General features: G+C 34.7%; 1 protein-coding gene across 1 annotated transcript in view; it reads left to right on the top strand.

The window, feature by feature from the left end:
* Nucleotides 1-2961: 2961 nt before the first annotated feature.
* LOC132910993 (protein tipE) overlaps nt 2962-20887 on the top strand; it is a 39099-nt gene continuing 21173 nt past the window's right edge. The window contains exons 1-4 of the mRNA XM_060967256.1: nt 2962-3551; nt 8203-8526; nt 18015-18302; nt 19277-19470. Of these exons, the coding sequence (XP_060823239.1) occupies nt 8322-8526; nt 18015-18302; nt 19277-19470 (687 nt within the window). The 5' untranslated portion in view covers nt 2962-3551; nt 8203-8321. The remainder of the gene's footprint in view (nt 3552-8202; nt 8527-18014; nt 18303-19276; nt 19471-20887) is intronic.

The following is a 20887-nucleotide window of genomic DNA, read 5'->3' as shown; positions in this document are numbered from 1 at the left end:
TTAAATAAAAGTATTACACTATTTTGAATACGCGAAAATAAAACAAACCTTTTTGCCCCAACACTAAATATAAGCTCGATAATTAGAGCAAAGCACTAGTATCATGGAACAGAAAAGAGAACTTTCATAGCAGTTTCGTGACATGAAATATTCGGTCCCATAAATTATGACAACGACAAGGGAAGGCGTTTGGTAAAAACCTCGTGACAGCCTCGTCCCAGTTTTAACTAGTTCCGCGGGAATACCACGAAACGCAGAAGTAACGGAACGCAGACATCGTGATAATCGTAATAACCTGGAGATGGTGTCATCTCCCTTAATGGCATTTGCACTATTTAACCGACGTTGAGTGACAGTAGCTAGAATAAGCAAATGCGATAATCAACGAACTGTTCATCGGTAGACGGAAACAGACATCGAAACGCATATGCTGGCTCAATACGATTTGCGTGTTACGAATTGACCACGTTTGACCACACGGAATAATTCTCGAATTTGGAACAGGGAAAAATTGTTAATCTCTAGAAATTTCCCACGTCACGATACGTATGCGTTTTTGCACTATCTCCAAGTTTACTTTAGCTTTAGCGAAGTAATTAAGGTCAGGAGACAATTATCTTTTCTGCACTTGTGAAGATCAAATTTTAATGCTTTAATCGATTGGAGACAAAATTCTATGGATTTAGTTATATTTCAAAATATAGTTAACGTAAGGCATAAGCAACGTAAGGTTGCGAAGGTGGAGAAAAAGCGAGCAAAAAATTATTGCTTTTTCCAAGTTGATCATTTAAAATAAAAATATTACAATATCACATAAAATATTAGAAAAAAATTAGATACGAAATGCTATCTTGTATTATTATAAAAATGTGAAATATTAGCCATTTTATTAGCCACGTTATGTAGGACGATGTTTCCTATTTTCTCCTTATATTTTAATCCTACAATCGGATTCAGTTTTCGAATCAGTCAAATCTTCTGGGGTTCATCGTGCTCACCATAGATAGACAGATTAATACGACGAATCCACGTAGAGCTAGGTTTCATAAATGAAACGGCATTCCTGGCGAGGAAGATCGATTTACCCTGCCGGACAAACTAATTTCTCAGGCTCGTCTCGAACATCGCTGCACTGGCTAACTTCATTACAACGATTTACAACTGTTCCAAACTCATGGTAGACCGGTTCTTATTGGTTTCGGTTCCAAGGCTCCACGGCTGCATCAGCATTAGGTCATTAGGGAAACCCTGGAGGGTGCATACACGATCTTGGAGAACTTACCTTCTCGCAATTTCTTGCGACTCGTTTTAATCCGAGGATAAAAACTTGTCTCATTACTGAATTGTATTTTTAAGAGATCCTTTTTTTCTTTTCTCTTTTATTAATCGACGTTCGATATTACAGAATTACTTGATTAAATTCTTAAATTTTATTATCTTATATTTAAAACATCTCCAACTGCCAAACAAATTGAAAAATTCGAGAAATAGACTTATATGAAATATAATTTACTTTTATTTGTAATTATTATTTGAAATAAAAGTTTAAAAGCTGTTCTGAGTTAACAATGCTCCAAAGTACAATATAACAAACATACTTTTGAATCCCGTATTATGGAAAAATAGAAAGTATATAGAACTCTTGGAACTTAAAAAAGAATAGAAACAAAATTTTTCGCGATAGAATTAGTTGAATTTACGAGTGTAATTTACGATCTTATTTATATATTGGCCATTGTATTTAATTTTAATCCTTTTAATCCTTTTTCTGGCGTAAATACAGTAATCTTTCAGCTGTATTCAATTCCATAAGTGTCCACTGATACTGCACTCTAATCTCTGCAGTAGTATTATGTAAATTGAGAAGCATCAATGTCCGGCTATCGATAAGCACATTGTAATTCGACCTTAAATGTCAGACATCTATTAAAATTCTCTGGCTAATTTCCAATATGTAAAACGTTATTGCAAACCAACCTGGTCTGTTACCAAAACGATATTTGATATAAATGGTAACAACCGAAATTCTACAAATCTGTCGACCTCCTAAGTTCGCCAGAAAAAACGAGTGTTTGTTACGAGAATAAATACCAACGTCGCGAAATGAATCATTCCGAATTATTGCAAGGAAAATCGAGGAGAGTCAGCGCTAAATCACTCGGATGCTTTCATGAAATCGCGAAATTTGGTAAACCAGATTCGTCAAGTATTTCCGGTCGAGTGTTATGAAAAATACGTTTCGTTAATTTCAACCTGAATCTTATTACGACCCTCCTCTTCTCGAATAACGTTATCCGATCGATGCAATCAGGTCTTCGACGAGATTTCTGCTTTCACTTTTCTGTTTTTAACCTAAACAACTTTGTTAAGGAAATGGAAACACATAATTAAATGATATAAAGGGTTCTTAACAATATTATGTACTTCTATAATATTGTCTGTAAGTGTTTGAGTGCCTCACACAATTTATACAAAATATTTATGTTTTTCCCATAACTCGTACTAAATACTCTGCTTTTAAACTAAAGCAAGAAATATGTTTATCTGTAATGAATAATTCGCATCTTATACAATCGATATAAACTTATAAAATGTTGCTGGAAATGCATATCTCAATCGGTCTTCCTGGAAAGGAAAAAGATAATTTAATTTTTTAAATGCCTGTTTATATTATACAACTGCTGTGTGGAATTATATCGCAAAAGAACCATATCTAATTAAATCATGAAGTTGTCGATCGCAGATATGCTAAGAAAAAAGGTATACGTGCAAATGCAAAGGAAAGAAGGAACGAGAGAAAGAAGGACTGAAAACGGAAGGTCGTGAAACAAGAAGCAGGAAGGCGTAGAAGATGAGGCGAAACCTAGTCAAGGGACGCCCTAGTGTCGATGTTGAGCGTCGGTTGGCGGCGTCGACGGTGGTGGCGGCGGTGGCGGCGGTCGATGCCACCAGATGCCACTGTGGCGCTAGCATCGCTCGAAAATAAGCTCGCCCAAAAGCTCTACCGACTGCAGTAGCCCGGCATCCGTCGGCGCCGCGGCCAGGACGAAAATTTCCCGCGGTTATATCATATTCCACCGTGTCGTGTGAGCCTCGCCGATGGAAGCTCGAATGGCAGCTCGAGGTTAACCGAGAGATACGAGACGATCGACGGAACACTTCGTGTCGACCATCGAGATCGTACGATAAAACAGAAACGAGAAGGGAACGAGAGAAACAAAAAAAGAACGGCGACCATGAGGTGGCAGCCACGATTAGTGGACTGAAAGTTATTAGTCAGAGTTCTCTTTGGTTACCTGACCTCGCTGTGCTTCGACGGAAACAGCGGGTTCTTGGTTCGATCGAGGCGCGGTGGTTCGCGAGATCGCGCGACAAATGTACACGGGGGTGGACAGTGTGACATAGTGCCGCGAAGTAGGCGAGGAAAGCGACGGGGAGGGAGGAAAAGGCCAGTGAGCAAAGAACGCGGGAAGAGGAGGAGGTGGGACAGGATGCGGGGGCACAGGAAGAGGGCGCAGAGCCCCGACGATTTCTCTTCTTCTTCATAGGGGGTACCGTTCCCTTCCTTTCGTTGCGGAAACAATCGAGCTTTCTCTTAAGTTGTCTCGTCTGAGTCTGTGAGCTTTTTCACGCACGGGTAGGACGCGCCTTCAGGAGCTGCTTCGCGAATGGATGGGTCAGGGGGTGGTAGTCACAATTCAGACCGAGACTCGGTTATTACTCCGCGTTCTGTAATTCTAAAGTGTCTTCTTCCGTTTCTTTGTTACAATTCGTACAGTGTCGAATTATCTCATTTATTCTTACAAGTGACATAAGCATCTACAATAGAAACTTTTAATAAAAATGAAAAGACGTGATTTCTTTAAGAACTCGGTTGGCCCAGTTTCGAACGATAGGATCCATGGAGTGAATGTTGCTAGAATCTCCCTAGAGAGGATCCCCGGTAGCACGTGAAAAGGGTGAACCTGGTCGACTGAAAAAAACGTTGCGAAATTGTTTTCACTCGTAGCTTCTTCGGATGTACTCAGAAATATACAAGTCCGATATTTTTCATGGAAATCAAGAGAGTCGAATCTCTAGTACACTTTCAATTACGTTTCTTCTGTCATTGAAAAGGATTCTCGAGATCCTCCATTGAGAAAGGCCAACCGAGGGGCATGCTGATACGCGGACGAGGACGAAGTCGCGGATTTAAAAGCACACCCAAGCATATACTAATTGCTGGTTAACGAGGCAGGCCTGGCTGCTTCCATTTGCAGGCACTGGCGCAGCTTCTTGCAGATTGGATACTTCCTTTCGTACGGACGCGGCCACGTAATCAACGTGGACACTTAATGCGGAGCGTGTTGATTTACGTCAAGTGGCTCTGTAAATGCAAAGCGTTCTCCTCTCTACCCTCTTACACGGCTCGCCCCTTTGTCGTGAAGGGGTTGCAGTGGGACAATTTGATCATTCGGGGCGGAGAACGAGCTTGTCGTAATTCGAACTGCTCTGAATCGCACCATAGATTGCAAAATTTATAGAAACGATTTCCTCATAAATTGAAAATAAAGAGCTTTTTAAATTCAATATTTTTGATACTTTGAACAGAAATTTGGAAACATTGAAAAAGGAAAGATCATAAAGTGTTTCGGTATTACATTTTAATTGATCCTTTCGTATTTCAAGGAAAAAATTAAAATCGAATTATAGTTTGAATAAAGTAATAAGTGCGTACGTTTGGGTGATGAATAGGATTTTATTCACCGTGAAAGCTGTTTTTATCGTATTCAGAAAAGGTGTTGCTAAATTTTTGATACTTGATTGATATTTGAGTTTCAGTGTCAACAGAACATTAGAATAATAATGCGTTTGCGTAATAAGTGTAGCGGGTAAAAAGTTGTAGGAGATATAAATATAAGCTGAAATTGTCTTTTTCACTTGCAAGATGATATAAAAATGAGAAAAAATGTAAAATTACAAAGGACCAATGAGGATGATTTTACACAAAACACTCCTTTGAGCTTTTTCTGTGTCTAGCTTAAGCTTTCTCTGACGTAACTTCTCGGCACGAGACTCGTCGAGTCAATAAAGGAACACAGAGCACTTTGTGGCCGTGAAATCTAGTTTCTTTGCATTGCGGGCCGAAAATGCACGCCAAAGGAGGGAAAATACGATTTACAAAATCATGAACCTACTCTTTTTTCTAACGTAAGATTTTTCTATGTTCCTTTTCTACGTGCAACAACATAGAGGCCTCGTTTTTATTTCTGCGCAATGCAAGAACGGTTTAGACATTTTTTAAAAGGTTTATATAGGCGACTAATTAGTAACAGGTGTAAGTGATAAATTGTCATTTAGCGAGGAAGTAAACAAACCGTGTATTCAAGGCTTAAAAAAACAAACTCTTCCATGGGAGATCAGGAGTACGTAAGTACTAAACAAGCCAATCTAATGAACTCAAAAAATTGCAACAACTTGAAATTTTGCATTTTGCAAGTAAAAAATTCACCCTGGCTTTCGTTAATCTGTTACTTAATCAATTATTCTTCGTTACTTTATTTTAATTGTCGTTCCTTCAAAACCTTGCTATCATTTGTCATCATTCTTTACCATCACAATCTGAAAGTTTATAAATAATGATTAACGTAAAAGTCGAGATAATACTTATCCCATTTAATTGCGGGAAAAGCAGATGGTGGCAGAAACTACACGGCGGAAGACACTATGCCACACAAAGCTCGGCACTAAGTTTTATCTCTATAATACTGGCGCTCCGTGAATCGGGGCAATCCAATAAAACAAATCCGTAGTTTGCGGCCTAAAGTGCGCGGAAGCGTCGAGTGTAGTTAAAGTTCCGTTACCAGTCTTGTAGAGACAAGTAAAAAGAAAGGATAGGGAGAAGACAATGCACGATCGTGCGTTTAGTTATATTCGTTTCCTCGGATTTATTAAAAGGAGCTTGCGCGATATGGGCGTTTATCGAAAGCTTCAAGGGCAGGCTACGCCCGCCACTGAGTTTAGTGATAGGCAAAACGCTTAAAATCCAATAAACAGCAGCCAGTGTTCCATAATTTACGGAACACGAGAGCGCGACATCTGACTCACTTTCTTTTTCGTAGAAAAATTTCGCAAAAAAAGTTTCTTAGGTTAGGAGCGACTTATTAAAGTGTAAATCGCATCGATTACTTTATCTCTATGTTTGTGTTAAGTCGAAGACTTCGATTTTCATAAAAAGTTTGGTCTTTCCTTTGAAGAAATTTATTTAACGCGAGTTATCGAAAAATATAGGTTTATTGGAAAAATAGGGAAATTTAAGGGAAATTCAGAGGTAATATATTTTTCTAGAAATATTATTTTATTAAATAGTATATGCACCGTTTTCTCGAGTGATGTGTAACACTTTTTTGATCAATGTAAACTACAGCTCTCAAATTTAAGCTTAAAATCAAACAGTACAATCCACATATTTACTTTTACGTTCTGTACTAGCAGAAAGTTCAAACAATCGGATCACGAAATATTTTTTTCTGGAATGACGCGATAGTTTTCCCAGTGTAATTCGGTCACTCAAAGAGCGATGGTGCTCGGTTGAACGCTGTCAACGCGAAGCAAACTTCCCCAAAAAGTCAAAGCAATGCTTCGTAGATGAAATACCGTAAAAGTTTCGAATGCAGATGGATCCAAATAGAATTATTCGTCGGCTCAATTACAGGAAGACGTGAATGGAAAGTTCGTAGCTCGCGTATTGCATTGTTGGTTCATTGTCATGGAAATATCTTACGCGTAATGCTATGAAATTGGCACGTGCCTCTTGGATAAATGAATGGATGGCATCGTGAACGATAGTTCAGGATCCGAATAGCTAAGGCTTCGTCTTATTTACAAGATAATAAAGACCAAGATATTGCTTTGTCACTGAAGAAATGACCGTAAATATTGAAAAGCTTCAGAAAACGCATTTCAATGTGTATTTACATTTCGTTACTTTTTATTACGTTGTCCCGTGAATTTCGCTGGTTTTCTATCAAAATTTGGACCTAAAATTACACAAAAACATTGTGAAAGTAGCTTAATTATCAAAGTATTTTTCTTTGTTTTAGAAACTAGTAAAATTTAGGAACCAACATTTTTATCTGCAACTTCTGTTTTAAAAATCTGTATAGTTCAAAATTTTATTAAAATTTGTTAATAAAACTATTCCTCTCGAAGCCTCGAAAATCATCTGTGGCATGTTTTTACAAAAAGGTAGTGGAAATTAACATTATCAATTGCTATTATTGCTGAATATTCTTTTTCGATTTGCATAACTTCTGTTAGGAATATCTAGAATGGAAACATTGTGCTTCGAAATGTTGGTATATGCGGTTAAAGCGGATCATAAGATCCTGAGAACGTAATCGATACCGTTCCAAGAATCGCATAGCTTTCGGGGAGATTTATTGAATCTCGATGTAGAAAACTTCGTTTTCTTGAAACTTCGTCAACATCGATACCACAAATATAGGAGCAAACTTGTGCGTTGACAGAGCGTAAAGTCACAACAGACATTACTTTAGGATCCTCGTTGTGTCTCTTGAGATTTCTTAAATCCAATTTGAGAATAGAAAGTCTAAAAGATTTCGGGGAACCTTTATCTAAAACTCTGACCTTGCTGTCAAATATTATACCTTAACATCCATTAAATAAGAAAGTGATTAGCTATTTACAATCTGCCATAACTCAAGAAATTCTATAGATGTATTATATATAGTATATTATAAATAGCTTCATTCAAACGTTCAAACTTCACGATACTTAATGACATTTAAGACTTTGCAATAGAATTCCGGAATTAGATCAAGATGAAACATATCTGAGAGACTGCTCAAACGAAGCAGACTATCTTGAAACTTGATGGCTACCTTGACTATTTTTCACTAATAATTATCCAATACGATGAAGGGAAATCTTATCTTAGAAAAAAATTAAATCTATCTTAGAGATTCTATGCGCTTAAACTTCCACTCTTGAACGTACAAGTGCCCAACAAGACAGCTGGAAGTAACTCTCTGTCAAAATATTCAACCAACCATAAGAACCCTCGACTTGTTTGCTTTCAACAAACTCGGTTCTAAATCTATAAGCCCGTTCAATCCGCGGAGAAAGCGTCTATAAGAGAAAGCTCGATCTCTCGAAACGCGATACAAAAGCAAAGTGGTGAAATTCGAGACGAATCCGCAGATCGTTTCGCCTCATCGACGTCGAACGTGACGACGAGCAGCGAGCACGCCGAGGACGACGAACACGACGACGTCAACTAGGTGCACCCCTGAAACGAGCACTGCCGTTTGTTCTCCGAAATGGCGGAGGAAAAGGAGAAGCAGACGTTCCTGCAGAAGCTGCTGTTCTACACGACCGCGTTCTTCATCCTCCTCAGCACCTTCAGCCTCTTTGCCTTCCTCTTCTTGGTCCCCTTCGTCATCGACCCCGCCTTCACCACCATCTTCATGCAGTTCGACACTCGGCCAGCCGAGTGTGTCACCATCGACGTTGAGTCCAGGAGAGGTGAACAATCGGCACCCTTCACCAAATTCTTTCGTCCGATCGGTGATCGCTTTTGTTGTGTTGTTGCATGTGAAGAATCCTCTTTTCTAACACAATTTTTCTCTTGGAAGTCACTTTTCTCTTTTATCCCTCGAATGATTACAAAGTTTTAGATCGATCGGTTTAGAGCCCTGAGTTTCAACGGTCCTGGAGTTGTTTCAGTGTGTTGGGTTTTGTGTATGATTCGCTCAAGTTGGAATAGTCTAGTAATATCATAGTTTGATATATATCTGGACTTTTCTTTTTGAAAAGTAAATAGCAAAGATGACGTATATAAGTTATGTGTTTAATTGGAAATTGGTTTTGGATTTAATATCGAACTTTGTCTCTAGTTTCTTGGTAGTTGTATTGGAAGTTCTATAAGTGTGAATTAATATCGGATGTAGATTCGAGTTTAGTTGAGATACGTATTCTATGAACCTCTGAGTTTATCCTGAAATTTAGTTCTTGAATAAGCACTTTTATTCTAATGTTAAGAGTAATTCTTATTTTATATTATGTAATTTATTTATTTGTACACTAGGTGAGAAAATGTTATATTTGATTTAATTTAATGATTATCTACTTATTTTCATTTTTCATTTCAATTTTTCAACAAATCATATTTAAATTAACTTCGAATTTGATAGACGGTTTCTAAAATTTTTAACGAAATATTCTTATCGTTTCTTTGTATCTTTTTCTTCACTTTCATTATTTTAAATTTAATTCAATCATTTAAACATCTTTTTATTTTTTTTTTATCGTACCTTCGACAAATTTCATTAATTGTAGCAGGACACTCCATTATCATAATTAAACGTTCATCGACTTTTATCGTAGGCGTACTTCATCGTTTAAAGTATATAAGTAAATAATTCCTTCTTGAACTATTTGATACGTTCCTTCCTTCCAATCTCTTTGATCTATATAAAGCCACGCCTGTGATGACACGAAGTATGTTCGTCTCTATACTCCTATTTTTCTACTCTCTCATACTTTCTCGATAATTTCTCTTCTATGTGTTCCATAGTGTGATCATCGCGTGAGATTGATTAAGCATCATGTAACTGTATGTAAGTACGTCTTTGGAGTACATTTAGCAGTGAATGAGTATTAACGATATACGGTACATATACTCGTTGAAACAAGGATGCACAGTTGACGTAAAGATTTAGGAAAAATTGTCTTCTATACAATTGTATATTTCACATTTCGCAAAAACACTCGTGAAAATAGCAATATATGTACGAGATATATTATAATAGTTAGAGAGTTTTATATAAAACTATACGATAGTAAAATTTGAGATATTTTATTATCTAAAGGATTTAGGAAATATTCCACAAATATTATTTTAATATGATAATAAAAATCTTGGATTTTAATTAAAAAATGTGCTTTTATTACATTCTTACCGGTCAAAGTAACTTGAATTAGATATTCCATCGCTTTCAATTTAGGAAATATTTGAAAAATATTATTCCAATGTCTAAAATCTAAGGTTTATATCATGGTCATTGATTAAAATTACATCAAGTTCAAGGGAAAATGTAACATAAAGAATGCAATAATATATTTAAAAGATAATGGATTTTCTACGACTTCTCATAAAATATGTAACCTTTTATTGACATATGTCAAATTCGGAATATTTCTGTTCATCAGTATCGATTGTAACTTCATTAATCCTTTATGAAACATTTAACCAACGATTGTTTGATTAATGGACAACATCAGCCGATAAATTAATTAACGAAATCAACAACGTAGAACGTTCCTTAAAACCTTCAATGGAAGCAGCATCGATTGTAACTTCCTACACAATTCTACAAAAACAAGGTTGCAGAGTTCGCAATTAATTTCCGAATAATCCAATCTACAGTGTTCTAATTGGAAACTGAACATCTCTTAATCAATCAGTCAGGTACGTCTTTTAAATTTAGCTTTTATGAACTCTGTCTTTCAACGTCTATTTAAAGTGTTCATGTTCAATTTACCAAGCGAGAACTTTCTAAAAAAGAGACTTACAATAAATCTGTTTGATAAATATTAAATTGTCTAATAAGTACTGCATTATTTAATTCTATCATCTTTTGCAAGTTGATTAACTAACTTAGTCAGTCTATCACGTCAAAACTTTAGCCCCTTTATTAATTCTTTAAATTATTTAATGACTACTCGCGAGAAATATTTCCCAAATATTGCAACAATTGATATTCCAATATGATCTCAGTTATTTTGCAATCTTCAATAAAATTTGATGTAATAGATCTCGACTGTGTTTTTCAGTCAAATAGTTGAATTAGATATTATGAAATATTTATTTATTCTGTAAATACAAAAAGAATGTTTCACTTACGAAATATTACAATGAATATTCTATCCTGGATATTTTATATATCGCTGCATATTGTTTTTAAAATTCTTAGATTTTAAATTTTTTATAAGTTGCATAAAAATTTGCGGTCTAATACATAGTTATCAATTCAAACATAACGAATACTAAAAAATTAGAACTAGTACTTGTCTAGAAGACTCAATTTATTCAAGTCGTCATTTTGTCCTATAGCCCTTTTTCGGGAAGTTTTCCATCCATATTCATAAATAAATTCATAAATAAATAAAAATTTCGAAACGTTGGTATACGTGTAATATTTTGTTCTAATCGTAGGAATGCCGGGATATGTGTGAAAGGAACTGCGGAATGTATAAATCGATTCGTCCTAATTCACGAAATAGGGTCACCATCGGAATATACGATTTGCATGAATGATTGAGAAAACTATTTCCAGCCAAGTCGAATAACGAGAGCTGTTTTGATAGACAGTCTTTCGACGGTTTGCACGACGAATTTAATATTACATATCAGATCACGGATCGGAGGCAATGACATTTAATTTAATATTCAAACGGGACAGTTCAGATTCGCGGCCGAGAGACCTTTGCCTTCTGTTCATTATTTAAGAAAGATAAAAATATGCGCATAAACGGTATGACATCTTCCAAAAGGGCGTCGTGGCGTTCGAATTACACTTGTTTCATTGACACGATGATTTTTCGTCGGCTTGCATTATATTTGTAAAAGCAATAACACATTCCTATTTTTATTTTATGAGAATTAAAATATAAAATGCGTCAGTTTTTATTTTATTCAAGATTTTATTATCGATTATATCTGTTTCTTGATATTTATCAAAGTATTTAATTTTCAGTACTCAAAATTGTTCACTGCAAATAAATTTCCATAGTTTCTGTCCATTTGGAGAATGATTCAGAGATTCAATGAATTTACTTACTATACCAGATTTTTTCAACATATTTTCCCACATTTTTCCGACGTCGTAATGTCTACACATGTCACTGGGAAATATCATGAATAAACGCGAATCTCCCGTAATAGTTAAATAGTACGCAACCAAATCTCCCCAAACAATTGATTCATGCGAATATGTACATATTTGAAACGTAAAAACCAGCAGAGATATACTCTAATATTTCCCGAGGACTCCTCTCATGTTTTTCGAGAAGCAAAAAAATCTCATAAAATTGAACTTTCTTTCTTCTTTCTCATAAAAATGTACAGATATAGAATATAAAATAGGCATCTCCAGAAATATTACATTCCCCCTACGATATCTATTTATTCATATTGACAAATGGTTATCGTAGCGCTATTTATGCAACGAGATATCTATCGATAATTCTGCTGCAGAACGATTACTCATTTCGATTGCGAATGTTTAATATCTTGCGCACCACATTTAGATATTACTTTCATAACCGTTTACAAACTCGTGTCGCTTTAATATGCCTTTATAACCATCATAGTAGCTTATTGATTTACATCGTTACACCGCCTACCTGATTTTAAAAAAAGAACAAATAATAACGAAGAGTATACATATATATTAAAAAAAAAAAAGAAGAATTCATCGGATGAGAGTTTCATGTAAATATGTTTTATACAATAATAAATGATCGTGAAATGGGAACTATCGACAAATTACGATCGCATGTTGTATGGTAATGAGGAACAATAACGACGAGCATTAATATTATTTACGTAGAGTAAGGGAGAACGTAAAAAGGTATCGACGTTTTTCGCGACCCCATTTAAATTCGACCACCTCGAAGGCCTAGTTTCCATCGATATTTCCGGCAGGCATTGTGGTGTTGATTTTCATGGAAACAAGATTTAAACAGAAGGGTTAAAACGAGAGGCAGGAAGGGTTGATAGGATGGGGTAGCTTTCTGAACTGTGAAACGCTTGTAGCGGTTGTCATGGGACGGTCAGTTGCACGTTCAACGTCAATCAATTCCACGAATACGATAAAAAACCATGCAAGGTGATAGTGACAATCATAATTCTTCTAGACAATATTTTTGTAACTATACGTATCGATTTTGGCAGTTATAGACGAGAAATTATATTTGTGATCAGTTGTCAGGCAAAAATCGTTGATTTTCCGTATAGGGAAATTCGTTTTGTCACGAAAGAATAGAAATGTTCCAATAACATGAAAGTTTCGACGTTTCTGTAAATAATTCGTTGGATATTTACGAAGAATGCTACTGATGGCCATTGGAAACGCACAACTGTCTTGACGCATTTAATATTTTATCGTTATAGAATATACGATCAATTATTGCTATATTATATCACGCACCTAACACAAGGTTTAGGAAAACATTAGTTCTCACCTATCTGATAATTTTTGGACACGATACAATTAGTCTTTGGATAAATATATATACGTGAAATTTGTTGAAAATGTTAATGAACCTCGGCTAGTGATAATAAAATTACGATTACAATAGTAATAGATAGTAACATAACAATTCAAATATGACAATACCTAAAAAATAATCAGCAAATTCTATTTTAATTGAATTTCTAAACGGGCTATCGAATACATTCGTCTTAGGAAATATCAATATATTGCTTAAAGGAAAACAAAAGAAGCCTGATAACATTAGTCTGGAGAATTTTCTAAATTAAATACGAGTAGGTACTTTTTTAAATATTTGTATTAAAAAATACACATTCTGTTTCTACAATAGAAACTAAATTACGTAATCCGTGTATCGACTGCATTTAAAGGAAAAATTTTTTGTTTTCCCTGCAGTTATACATAATCCATATAACGTGTATACACACATATGCATGAAAAAGCAAACGTCGAAGCATTCGATCGTTGGAGAATACCAGCCGCTTACGGCCGCTGGCATTCGACAGAAGACCTAAAGTGTAAGCAGAAGGGTGACGAAAGAGGGAATACACAGAGTGTAGGCATAGGGGCGGGCACATGTTCGGATTGCTTAAGACCGACTTGAATGCTGTGAATATAAAGACACCAGTTGCGTCGATCTTAGCCTCGTCTCCGTCTAGTACCTCTTTAGCGGCGTTATTACGCCGATATATCGATAACGTCGTCGTTTACCAAAGTTCTAAGTGATTCGGCGCGTCCAATCTGTTACCTCATTTCTTGTCGCGATCGTTTGCATTGATATCCACGGCGGACTCCATCCTTGCTTAATTCTGCAGCGGTACGTCTAGACGTTAATTAGAGGGCGACCAGGAAAGCCTGTACTCGCTTCACTCAAAAGAACGAAATCTCTCCCCTCGGCAGTTGTTCGTTTTCGACGCGACGCCGTTAAGGGGCTGAAAGAAAGGCATTTGAGGAATTGTTACAAATATTATTATAATGTCCACCCAATCGTAATCCTGTTTTTCAAAATTACACAATATAATTTATTAAAACTATTAGTGAATCGATGAGTTGTATGTTGTAGGTTATAGACTTTCGTTGCTCATAGCTCTTACAGTCTTATAATTTTATAGTTTTATGTTAAAAAGAAAAATCAGTTATAATTCGTATATTTGAAATATCCCTAATTTTAATATCAAATTTGTTACAGTTATGCAATAGAATCCTTTTTGGAATTAATAATTTTTAACTTATATTTTATAAAATTTTTCTGACAACATTAGTTGAATTAAGGAGCCTTAGCTGTTGCGTTTCATTTAACGGAAGAGAAAAATTATAGAAGGGTGGGTTACGGATTCCAGAATAGGATTCTTTAAATTGTTCTGTTAATCCCATCTGTCCTTTTCTATAATTCTTAGTAATATTCTTATTTTCTGTAAGAAATAATAATAAGTAAAGAACAAATTTTTTAATTTTACTAAATAACTACAGAACGAACAAACGCAATTTTTAAATTTGGAAATTGAATGGAAATCGATTATGATATATCTATAAAAGAAATACTGCCTAAAATCGTGATTAAAATGATGCTCTCCTTTGTGTGTGGAATAATTTAATTCAATTGCGAAATGTGAAATATAACTCTATAGAATAATAAATATAAATATAATTATAGATTGAGGTTTTCAACTCTTTACTGCGTTAAATAAATTTACTTAAGTACTCATAGTGTGCATTATTTAGGTATTTAGGATACACTGTTCTACTTTCAGATTTCATGTATTGCATGCAGTCTAAATATATATACATACACCAAACGCAATTTTCAGTTGTCCCAAGATTGGTGATATTTATATATGAATGTGTCTCGCTTCTCTGGAATATATCATCATGTTGGTTACTGTTGGTATTTCATATTCTATTAATTGTCGTGGTTTCCATTCTTTCTCTCTGTAGATGTCCTCAATGTATTTTCGGACTTCTCGTAGATTTCTACTATCTATGTTCGTGTTATATGAACTTTGACTGCATTATATAATCTCCTTTTTTGTATTATCTCTAGTATAAATTTTATATAGTTATAAATCTATCTGTGCATATATGCAAATCCCTTGAATGCACATTTGTCAGAAGCATTTATCTTAATTTATCATGAAAATTGCAGAAACGAATCCATGTTTCAAACAAAACAATTTCCATTTAAAATTTACGACTATTTGAAATTTAAATTAAAATGAAATTATGACTATAAATTTAAATTATTTCCTTATAAGAATTAATTATCATTACACTTTGCTATACTCTTTCGTATTTTAATATTTAAATATTCCATTCTAATTTTGTATGGAACACATAATTTCACTGATAGATTAAATGTCACTTCAAAGGAACTTAATTCTCAAAATATTTGTCACTTAGTGATAACATTGTTCATTCAACACAAATACTTCATATGCAATTGAACAAGTGTCAGCGACAAGTACTGCTAAGATTATTACGCGTAGCTGATGTGTCGTAATAGGATTTCAGCGAGAACACGAACTCGGTGGCAAATTTGCGCAGGGAAGAAAATGCACGAAGTTAAATTATATTCATCCCTATACGAGAACAGCCTTGCAACTGCGGTTAATTAACAATACGAATTACCACCGACGTTGTTGCGGCACCATGTTGTTACAATTAAAATTTCTGCATCACGCAACCTCGCAAATAACTTTGCAACGTAATAATCCACAAACGACCGGACTATTTAATTTTGATAATTTGAAAATTCGTTTGATATTCGAATTACAGCTTAGTCCTATTGTATACAGAATCTAAAAATATTGCATTGAATTTTTATTTATCGTTTTACAGTAAAATTATTTTACAAAATAAGCTTTTAATTATATTTTACTAATCAAAGCTTGCCAACAGTCGATAACTAAAATTCAAGATGTTTACATCCATTCCTCGCATCTGTTTCGAACTGAAACTCGCCTTAAAAGAATTAAAATTGTGCTTTTTAAGCTGGAATCTCCGGACGTTGGGCGTTATCCAAAAGTGTGACCCGGTATGTCAACTACATCATTGCTGAAGCTTTTCTCCCCGAAAGTTTCGAGGAGGAAGACGAGGTCAGGGCAAGGATTTCGTAACCTGCCTCAGGGACTAAGTTGAGAACTTTACTACAATTTTCTTGTACTCGAGAATCTCGAGGAAGTCACCGTGCATTTTTCCTCCCTGGTCAACTTCGCCTTTTTCCACCTTGTCTATTGATTCTCTTTCATACGATTGATACGAGACTTGATCAGTTTTTGAGATAATGATCCCATGTGTGTCCTTCAACTATCTTTGTCTTCGTTTATTTCTCGGTATATCTTCGTATGACACTATGCACGTCGAAAAATTGTGAATGTTCCATTACTTATCCAATGCTTTTTATTGATAAGAATATCTAAGTTCTAAAAGTAGTTTGCTGTTTTTATTTTTCTCACAAATAAAAAGTGTTTCCTTGGTATTTGAGTTTCAATTTGCTGGTGCTAGATATTTAATATCTTTAAATTAATGTTTTGATTGATACAAATTTTTAAACTAAATATTAAAGTAATAACTTGTACTTAGTAACTTATAATATATTATATGTTATATATATAGTAATATATATTTATATTTATATTTATAATATATATTATATATATACATATAACTTAGTAACTTGTACTTTCCTTTCTATTTTAATTATGTTATTACGTAATATCAATTTATAGCTTCCAGTTTCTCAATGTTTATCGAATAAATATAATCTACGTATATCTATATTCAATAGTATCAAATATGTAACTAAATTTTGTGCTACATAGAGCCTTTCGTAATTAAATGTAATAAATCTGCGTAGTTATCTTCAATATTTTAATTTATACAATAAATTCATACGTTCAAACGATATAGACTAATATACAGATGTATCAAACCAGCTAGAATTATCAAAATCATCCAAAGTGAAAGTAACAGCAAACTACACACAATACGACGATTCATATATACTTACCCAGTTCTCAAATATTTATTACCTCAAAAATGAACACTTCCACAAGTTTTTTGATTCACATGTTAAATTCTTCGATCTTCGATTCCACTTACTCCACGGATACATATAAGTTCATCAATCAAAGATCTAAGGTTTTTACATCCCGGTATTACAGAATTTTTCGAATCGTTACTTCTGGGTGTGAGCCATGTTCTCGAGCAAGATACGTTTCACAGTATTACAGTTAGTTTCAGACGAAACAAACTCTTCCACATATTTTTCTGAGAAATAAGAACGTTATCAATTATGATTGCAACACTACAAATTAACGATATTATGAGTAGAATTTTTATTCACTTGAACAAGTTATTTTTTTTTAGAAGTCCTAGTATTCTTCAAACTTTTAGGCAGGAGTACGGTATTTTATTTTCTTATTTTTAGTTTTTATTTATTTATTTTTTTTTTATTTTTTACTTTCTTATAAATTTAAAATTCCCATAAATGTGTAAACATCTGCGGTGCATCAATAGCCCCTTGATGGTAACTGCGATACTGATTAAATTTCAAAAATCTTCCTTAAAAATACGGCTCACACTCAAAAGCCTCGATTCTAAAACTTCTAAATTGCATCGAATTACTTTTTCGGCGTGCATCACTCTTTGCTGTTAAAATAGTTCGTTTCTTCGTGTCTGGTCCCCGTAAAATTCGTGTCTTCAATCGACGAAAGTCCATGAACGATCCGTTGAGTCCAGGTACGAGCAACTGCTCATGGACATCCTGTAGAGAGGGTTGCACCAAAGAGCTGTACGATTGCACGCAAATACGTGTTAACTACAAGCTACCGACTAATACGTCCGAGGATAGTGATGGACAGGGTGAGGGAGGCGGGGCGGTAGGAGGTGTCGAGGACGACGAAGACAGCATGATGATGGGAAAACCGCGTTACGAACGCTCCCTGAGGGAGTACGATTACGTCGAGGACCTTGACGACGACTTCGCCGAAGACGACGAAGCAGGACTGCCGAAACCCTTTCCTACAGGTACAGGGCAACGTACTGTGCCGTTTTCATCTACATGTTTATTATTAATGTGATGTGGATGACCTAATTTAACACTAAAATATACGAGTGATATTTCTGACATGATCAATTTAATAGTAATATTGGAAGGGGAGAAATTTCATATAGCACGAAGCTAATAGGAAAATGTACCGTACGATGGAAGGGTGATTCAATGCGTTGAATATTTAAAACGTGATTACAAGAGAGTTTCATTAGTTTCTATAATAAAATAGAACGATAAACGTTGGAGGAAGATTGGTCTATCATTTTCCTCAGTTTATTTCAACCTGTCGGCATAAGGGACTGCTATATGGGAACATCTTAACGCAGTATTTAGTTTCGTGTTTAGAAAGTAATTGTTGAAAATCTATTTCATATATATTAGAAGGCAATTTTATATCGCTCTAAATGCCAATATGGTTTTTTAAGATTGTATATGGTAATCTTTATATGACAATACATCTTCATAAAGATGATCAAAATTTAACTTCTTTGTATCTGGATTAATATAGATATATATTTTTAATGCACCAAATCATCGAACAGATGTATTTCAAAATACGTATATACACGGTAAAAAACCAACTTACAAAAACATACTTAAGAGTAATAAAACAACAATTCCGCACGACAGTAGAAATTCGACCTACTTCCTAAATGTCAGAAATGATCCACCCCGCGGAGGAGTGTCACGAAAGACCGCAGAAAATAAAGGGTCAAGTACTGTAACCATGAAAACCTAACAACCATCGTGCAACACGTTCCACTAACGAAATAGCAAAATTTATTATCGTTTGAATCTGCAAACTCTCGAATTCTCGAACGTCAGTGACCATATTGTCGCTAGAGAAACACTTTCTACTAACAATGTCCACTTTCACCCTCTCATTGATGGAAATGTCTGTCGACGGTCGGACGAGATGACTAGGATGATAACGAGGCGAAGTTCGCAGGGCTCATGGGCAACGACTCCGAGTGGTACTTCACCGGGGCCAAGCTGTTCCCCAACGTAAAAGGCTGTGGATACCCTCCAATGCTGAATTGCAGTATTTTCTACCGGCAGTACGCCAACATAGGGCAGAACTTTAGCTGTTACTACTCGAAAGTGGATCCCGGGATAGTCATCAGCGAACTCGACATGTGGCAGGTCTTTCTATGATTTTCTATTATTCTATGTGTGTATACAGGACGTGGCAATATCGTACAACTAGATTGAAGATTATTTTATGTGTATACAAAAATAAATCGAAAATCTGAAATACAACTTTTTCATTTGGGTACTCAGGTTTGTGGGAAAATTGAGTTGGAAAATTTATCAAGTATGAGATACATGTAAATTTGAATAATTCCTGAAATGATACAAGTGGGTACGTGTAAATAGATTAAAAATGTGAAATAAAATTTCTAGAAGTTTGAATTTGAATATATTTAGCTAATAATTTATCTAGTATATAGGTGCAGTTGATACCTTTGTGTCAATGCTATGATTTTATTCTTCATTTGTTATTTTATTTTCGCGAGTATAGTAACCTATTATCGATTGTATACTTGTCTCCAATCGAAAATTAGTCGAATTTATATGTACTCGACTTTTCTTTTAAAAATAAAGTTTTAAGTGAAAAATTATCCTAGATCTTTAACTTAATTTTGCATGTGAAATAACCTTCTGTCCAGTTGTATCATACGTGTTGCCATATCCTATAAACTGCATGTACGTGTCTACTTCAAATTTGTCTCGTACTATGCAAAACACTGATCTGGGCGGAACGTTGTTGCACTTACGTATGCAACGTATCTGGTTTCTATGCATATAATTCGGTTGATTTTGTATTCTACGTTTGTTATGTGCTACACCTCAAGAATTTTTCTATCGTTTAAGTTTATTGTTCTATGTAAAAAAGAAATGGATATTATTATCGATTCACATTTATGTGCTTCTATCCAGTTGGTATAAATAGTAATAATTCTTCCTGAATCTTGATCTTATTTAGATATGCAGGAAAAAGGATATTTATATATGATATGGATATTACAGAGAACATGAATATAACGATATTGAGATAACAAGAGAAATGCTAACTACACTTTTAAACTACAAATCAGAAGTCATATTGAAATATTGAAGTGAGTAACAAAACCTTGATATAAATTAAATTAATTATAAAATATGTCAGCGTCATTAATCAGACATTTTACCGTTCATCTTGATCATGTTACCTAATATCCTTCTAACCTGCAATATATTTACTTGTATCTGTATGAAGAATACTCAAGGATATTTATTATAACTAACAAAGAATTAAATATTTCTGTTTTTTAATTACTGAGCATCTTACAAAAGCAGAGTCAAGTACGTCAAGTATAATCGTAACCTACAAAAAGATCGAAAATTATATTTAAAAAACTTATTATAAATAATAAAAACAAGAGAATCGAATCAATTTCCCAAAACGAAAAATGTGATAATACTGTTTACTATGTCAAGGGTTCGACATCAAATGCCACGCTAATCATTAAAAAGTGAATTCAGTATCCATTTCATCACGATGTAAGACTGAGCAGAA

The sequence above is a fragment of the Bombus pascuorum genome, chromosome 9 (genome assembly GCF_905332965.1).
Source record: "Bombus pascuorum chromosome 9, iyBomPasc1.1, whole genome shotgun sequence".
Classification (NCBI taxonomy): domain Eukaryota; kingdom Metazoa; phylum Arthropoda; class Insecta; order Hymenoptera; family Apidae; genus Bombus; species Bombus pascuorum.
This window is presented reverse-complemented; position numbering and strand designations above follow the sequence as displayed.